At 48.5% G+C, this 6288-nt stretch overlaps 1 protein-coding gene across 1 annotated transcript; it reads right to left on the minus strand.

The window, feature by feature from the left end:
* Positions 1–4558: 4558 nt before the first annotated feature.
* SEBOX (SEBOX homeobox) lies at positions 4559–6205 on the minus strand. Its single transcript, XM_059996637.1, has 3 exons — positions 6156–6205; positions 5851–6025; positions 4559–5679 (listed from the first exon to the last, which is right to left on the minus strand). The coding sequence occupies exons 1-3, from the start codon at positions 6203–6205 to the stop codon at positions 5299–5301; spliced, it is 606 nt and encodes a 201-aa protein (XP_059852620.1). The 3' UTR covers positions 4559–5298.
* Positions 6206–6288: the final 83 nt, after the last annotated feature.

Here is a 6288-nt window from a genome sequence, read left to right on the forward strand (position 1 = left end):
GATTCTGTCTTTCCGTTTGTTCAGTGTATGAGCTCCCATGGTCTTCTTTTTTCCCAGGACACTATTCTGTTCTTAGAAATTATACACTCATTGGCTCAGTAGATGTTTCCTCTACAATATTGCCAATTTCTTGAATTATAGCAAGTCAGCCTCTCAGGGCAATATTCTGCATGAGAGAGAGGGAGGGCTTAGGCCCTTCTGTTACGCCTCGGATAACTTTATTGAGAAATCTTAGGATTTCTGTTGTTGATTGGAAGAAATGTCAACTGTGAGAAAAAATGCAGGTGGCGTTGTACAGTGTTTCTAGCAACCCAGACTGTTTAAGATTGAGTTAAAAAGCTACACTGAGTCACTCATTGCGCCTGATAAGCAAAGCCAAGCCAGATTTTTAGAATTCTTGTAGACATCATCCCTTCTCAAGTGACTGGGTCTTGCAAATGGAAAGAACTTTAACCTTCAGACCAATATCTATGCTATGTGCTTAAAAAATCTATTTGAATTATTTGCTTTGGTCTGTATTCCATTCTCCACCTTTGACAATGAATATCTCTGGGGTATTGGGGCCGAGAACAGTAAGAAAAATGAGGGAAAAAATACACAGATTTTATTCTGAAACATATAAATCAGAACAGAGAACCAGGGACTTCCCTGATGGCACAGTGGTTAGGAATCTGCCTGCCCTGCCAATGCAGGGGACACGGGTTCAAGCCCTGGTCTGGGAAGATCCCGCATGCCACAGAGCAACTAAGCCTGTGTACCACAACTATTGAGCCCACGTGCTGCAACTACAGAAGCCCATGTGCTTAGAGCCCGTGCTGCGCAACAAGAGAAGCCACTGCAATGAGAAGCCTGCGCACCACAATGAAGAGTAGCCCCCACTCGCCGCAACTAGAGAAAGCTGGCACGTAGCAACAAAGACCCGACACAGCCAAAAATATAAATAAACAACAGAGAACCACAGAATTTTTAAATGCCACAAAAACTTAGATTAATTTTCCCAACCAAGCAATTCACAAAGACACTAATATTCAGGAGGATCACCTGGTCTGTCCAAGGCCACAGAGCTTATTAGAGCCAAGACTAGAACCCCTGGCTCTTGGCTGTCATGTCACCATTCTCCACACTTAACACTATTCAGTCTCTTCCTAAAGTTAGAAAATTGGTCAAATGAAAGTACATATGAAGTACTAACATGGAGTGGGAACTCATTCTCACCATGTGCTTAATAATTGTTAGCTCTTTTTTTCTCTTCCTGACCTTCAGGAGTCTGAGGTTGAAGTATTCATTGTGTCTGATGCAGTTCCTAATTTTCTATATTGTCTCTCCTTTCTTTTACTTCATACTTAGGGTGCTCGAGGGAAGAGTGGAGAATACTGCCTATACTTTTGTGGGGTCACCATTAAGCTTTGGTACTAGGGAGCCTGACAACTCATGTGCCATGAGACAGACTTGGGGATTAAACTGATCATCACTTTGTCCTTTGGCTTTAGTCAGTAATATAGAACCATCCTCCATTTCAACTCTTCTTAGAGAAAACATTTCACACACTGACCTAAAGATATCTGGACAGTTATGATCTACATCAGGGATCAGCAAAAAGAGGTATTTAAAAAATATGTAGGGGGCTTCCCTGGTGGCGCAGTGGTTGGGAGTCCACCTGCTGATGCAGGGGACACGGGTTCGTGCCCTGGTCCGGGAAGATCCCACATGCCGCAGAGTGGATGGACCCGTGAGCCATGGCCGCTGAGCCTGCGCATCGGGAGCCTGTGCTCCGCAACGGGAGAGACCACAACAGTGAGAGGCCCGCGTACCGCAAAAAAAAAAAAAAAAAAAAGTAGGGACTTCCCTGCCGGCACAGTGGTTGGGAGTCTGCCTGCCAGTGCGGGGGACACGGGTTTGGGGCCTGGGCCCGGGGGGTCCCACGTGCGGCGGAGCGGCTACGCCCAGGCGCCACAACTACTGAGTCCGCGTGCCTGGAGCCCGTGCTCGGCAACAGGACACCGCAGTGAGAGACCCGCGCACCGCGGCGAGGAGTGACCCCCGCTTGCCGCAGCTAGAGAGGGCCCGCGCATAGCAACGAAGACCCAAGGCAGCCAAAAATAAATAAAAAAATAAATCAATTTATAAAAAAATAAAAATAAGTATCTAAAAAAGGCATACCAACAGCCCTTTTAAAAAGCAATTTATCTCAGCCATAAAAAAGAATGAAATAATGCCATTTGCAGCAACATGGATGGACCTAGAGATTATCATACTGAGTGAAAGTAAGTTAAAGATATCATATAATATCACTTATATGTGGAATCTAAATAATGATACAAATGAATTTATTTACAAAACAGAAACAGATTCCCAGACTTAGAAAACAAACTTACGGTTACCAAAGGGGAAAGAGTTGGGGGAGGGATAAATTAGGAGGTTGGGATTAACATATACACACTTCTTTATATAAAATAGATAAATCAACAAGGACTTACTGTGTACCACAGGGAACTATACTCAATATCTTGTAATAACCTATAATGGAAAATAGTCTGAAAAAGAATAGATATATCTATATGTATAACTGAATCACTTTGCTGTACACCTGAAACTAACACAACATTGTAATCAACTATATTCTAGTATAAAATTAAAAAAAATTTTAAAGCACCAAAACCAAATAAATAAAATTCAATAGGACCCCCCTAAAAAATAAATAAAAATAAAAGCTACCCACACAAAAAAGTGATTTATCAATATCTGTAAGTGATGTTTGTAATACATGCCAGTGTTCATCTCAGAGTTATGTCTAATAATAAAATTCTATATTGGAGGGAATTCCCTGGCAGTCCAGTGGTTAGGACTCTGCATTTCCATTGCAGGGAGCATGGGTTTGATCCTTGGTTGGGGAACTAAGATCTTGCAAGCCGTGTGGTGCAGCCCAAAAAAAAAAAGGGAAAGATGAAATTTGGTAATTTATCAACTCCAGGGTGAGAAGGGTGAGAGGCATTGAACTGGGCAGACATGAGCCTTCACTTCACAGGCAACATGGAGACATCATGGTTAGGACTTGGTGTTCCGTGGGACTGGATTCAATCCCTGGTTGGGGAACTAATATCTTGCAAGCTGAGCGGCGAGGCCAAAAAAAATAAAATTCTATATTGGATTCAACTTAAAAATCAGCAGTAAGGTGATTAAGTAGATTATAGTAATAAATACATTTTAAAATAAAAATTATTATATAAAGATATTATTGTGCAAAATAAGTTGTTATAAAACCCTGAAACATGAGAGAGAAAAAAAAAGCTTACACTGAAGCTTTGTGGAGAGTCATGGCTGTACTTACCTGTGCTAAACTCCGTGGGCCGGGGGGCCCACATATCCTCAAGTTTTCACAGCCACCATGTACCTGGATTCAGGTTGAAAGACTTCCAAATTTTAGATAAAGAGCAGACCTTTTTTTTTTTTTTTTGCCAAGCAGTTTGTAGGACCTTAGTTCCCCGACCAGGGATCGAACCTGGGCCCACAGCAGTGAAAGGGCCAAGTCCTAACCACTGGACCGCCAGGGAATTCCCGTGGAGCAGGGCTTCTTAAATAGCTTCTGACCCAGGGCATCTTCTCAGGATGCCATTGGAGTCAATTCCCCACACACTCCTCTTTCTTGGGATGGCATCCTTACCTGACCCCAGCCCCCTACTCACAAGCCAATAGGTTTCTGTGGCATTAATATAGAGCTCCTTTATGGGCTGGCTTCTGAGACTAAAGCAGTCAAAGCCTTAGTGCCTGCTGAGGAAATGGCCATGGTGCAGGTGGCGTCCATCTGCAAAGGCAGAATGAGAAATAGGAATCAGGTGACCCGTCCTCTAGTTCTCATCCCAGAGAAGGGAACTCTGCTCTCAGCCCCAGCCACTCCCTCTGTTTCACTATACCGTGCTTTCTCCAGTGCAGTCTGGGTCCAGGGCTTCCCAAGGAGAAAGGGGAGTCCTTGGCAGGAGGCCAGAGGAGCAAGAAGTTTGGGACCTTCCCAGTTTCTCATGGCCCGCCGTAGGGGGAGTGAGCGGGAACTAGCGTGCGTTGAGAGCTTTTGCAACGTGTCACGCACCACGTGAAGCCCTTCACCTACATTATTGCTTCTCGTTCCCAACACAGAGAGGAGATGAGTATTATCATCCCCATTTTTCGGGTTCATAGACTTTTGCAGAGTTCCAAGACTACACAGCAGGCAGGATTTGAATCCGGCACAGACCAACTGCAGATCCCAAGATTTTCTTTCTGAGGCAGAGCAGCTCCAGGAGTGGAGGCAGCTGGAGTGTCCTGGAACGAGTGGGACCGGGAGCAGGGGATGCAGCTGAGGCTCCCATCTCTCCAGGGTCTGTCAGCCAGAGCCCTAAGCCCTTCGATTAACTCTCCCTCTAACCAATCCCAGCAGAAGCCTGGGTAATACCTCCCACCCAGAATCTGCGGGGAACCTGGCCCTGTTTAGGGATTAGGTGATGGAGATAAATTTCAAAAGCAAACGGCCCCCGTCGTCCCAATTCATTTGCAGCACACAACAATCCAGATTAAGGTACAGAGTTTGGGTTTTATTTGGAGATTAGTTGGTATTACAGACGACAGCGATATCAAAACCCAATGCTACCACATGCACCACACCCACCCCATCCCGAAATCTGTCAGGTTGTCTCCGCAGCCCCAGGTCAGAGGGCAGCCAATCTGATATTTGTGAAAATTAAATAAACGTAAGCCCTGCATTCCTATCTCTACTTTATTACTTTAACATCACTCCCTCTTCAGATCCACGGTTGTGATTAATTCATCCAGGTGGCAGGAGGACAGGAGAGGGGGCCCTGATCTGTAAATTAGGATCGGCACTCTCCTAGCTCACTTGACAGTCAGTTAGGTAATGGCCCGAAGGGCCCTTGGGTGAGGGGCAGCTGCCCATTCTCCTTTAGAGGGAGGACGTGTTGTCAGCTGGCATGAGAAGAATTGGGGACCAGGCCTGGCAGGAGAAGTGGGAAACATGGGCTCCCACCTCATCCCTCTGTAGGTACCTCCTGCCAAGATGATGGGCAGGTGTCCCTGGAGGGGCAGGTGCTGGGTAGCAGAAGCCAGGCCCTTGTCACTCCATAGCACCCGCGTCTAGGCTGGCCTGGAGGACAGCGGAGAGAGGGATCCCTGAGCTAATCTTTCTTCCCATAAGAGAACTCCCTCGTGTAAAAGGAGAGGGCAGGGGACCCACTTCTGGTGTGTTCAGTCTTAAGGGGCAGGATGGGCTACAGGAGCCAGAGGAAGGGACTTGCAAGTTCTAGACCTAGATTAGGAGTGGTCCGGGTTGGTGACAATTGCCGAGGCATAGATGAGGTCAGACAGGCTGCCCAGTGAGGTCTGGGGAGCAGCTCGCTCTGAAGAGACGTGGACCCCTGAAGCCCCAGCCGGTCCCCATGGGGCCGTAGCTTTAGCCCCTACCCAGCCCTGCCCTGAACCCAAGCCAGGAGCTGGACAGGAGGCATGTCGACACACAGAGGCACACTGAGCTGTGCTGTTGGAGGGTGGAGGCTGGCCAAGGGTGCGGGGCTCCCAGGACTGCTGGATGGTGTCCGGAAGAGGAAGGGATCTCTGGGGAGGCTCGGGCCTGGGACTTAGGCCTCCTGGCTTCCTACTCTTGATTCTCTTGGCTCTGCGGTTCTGGAACCACACCTGGTAAGGAAAGAAGGAGTCTCTTCCGGTGCCAGCATCCCCTCCCCCCAGGTACAGGGAAAGCAGAACCTGGAGGCAGGATATCCAGAGAGAAGGGACTGTGGCTCAAGCTTAGAAATCTGCTGTGTGAGAGCACCCGACCCTGAGGTCAGGGGGAGGGGCACAGCTCACCTGTATCTTGGCCTCAGGAAGGCAGGTGACCCGGGCCAGGTGCTCACGGGTGCCGATGTCGGGGTAAGGCCGTGCTGCAAACACCCGCTCCAACTCCAGCAGCTGCCCTCTGCTGAAGGTAGTCCTCTTTCTCCGGTGGGGACCCAACCCACTGGCATGGCCTGCAGGCCAGGATGGGGGTCAAGTCAGGACTCCTTGCAAGAGCCTCCACTGCAGCATCAAAGCCAACAGACCGTGAAGCCCCTACTCCCCACCCCTCTTCAACCTTCCCCGTCATACCTTCCCCACATCCTCGCCCTGCCCACCCTTTCCGCACCAGATCACCTGCAGGGGACGCGTCCACTGGACTGGCCATGGGGCCGGCACAGTTAGGAGCCCGATGGCCATGCCAAGGCTGTGCCCACACCGCTCCCCTCCGCGTGGAGTTTTATCCTGCTC

The sequence above is a fragment of the Delphinus delphis genome, chromosome 19 (assembly GCF_949987515.2).
Source record: "Delphinus delphis chromosome 19, mDelDel1.2, whole genome shotgun sequence".
Taxonomy (NCBI): domain Eukaryota; kingdom Metazoa; phylum Chordata; class Mammalia; order Artiodactyla; family Delphinidae; genus Delphinus; species Delphinus delphis.

What these genes read in the sequence shown, in the direction of transcription:
- SEBOX (XM_059996637.1), bottom strand. Translation starts at nt 6,205, where the DNA reads ATGGCCAGTCCAGTGGACGCGTCCCCTGCAGGTGATCTGGTGCGGAAA. An exon ending in GGTGATCTGGTGCGGAAAGG is followed by an intron (nt 6,026 to 6,155) that starts GTGGGCAGGGCG and finishes GACTTGACCCCC; the next exon opens with ATCCTGGCCTGCAGGCCATG. An exon ending in TTCCTGAGGCCAAGATACAG is followed by an intron (nt 5,680 to 5,850) that starts GTGAGCTGTGCC and finishes TTTCCTTACCAG; the next exon opens with GTGTGGTTCCAGAACCGCAG.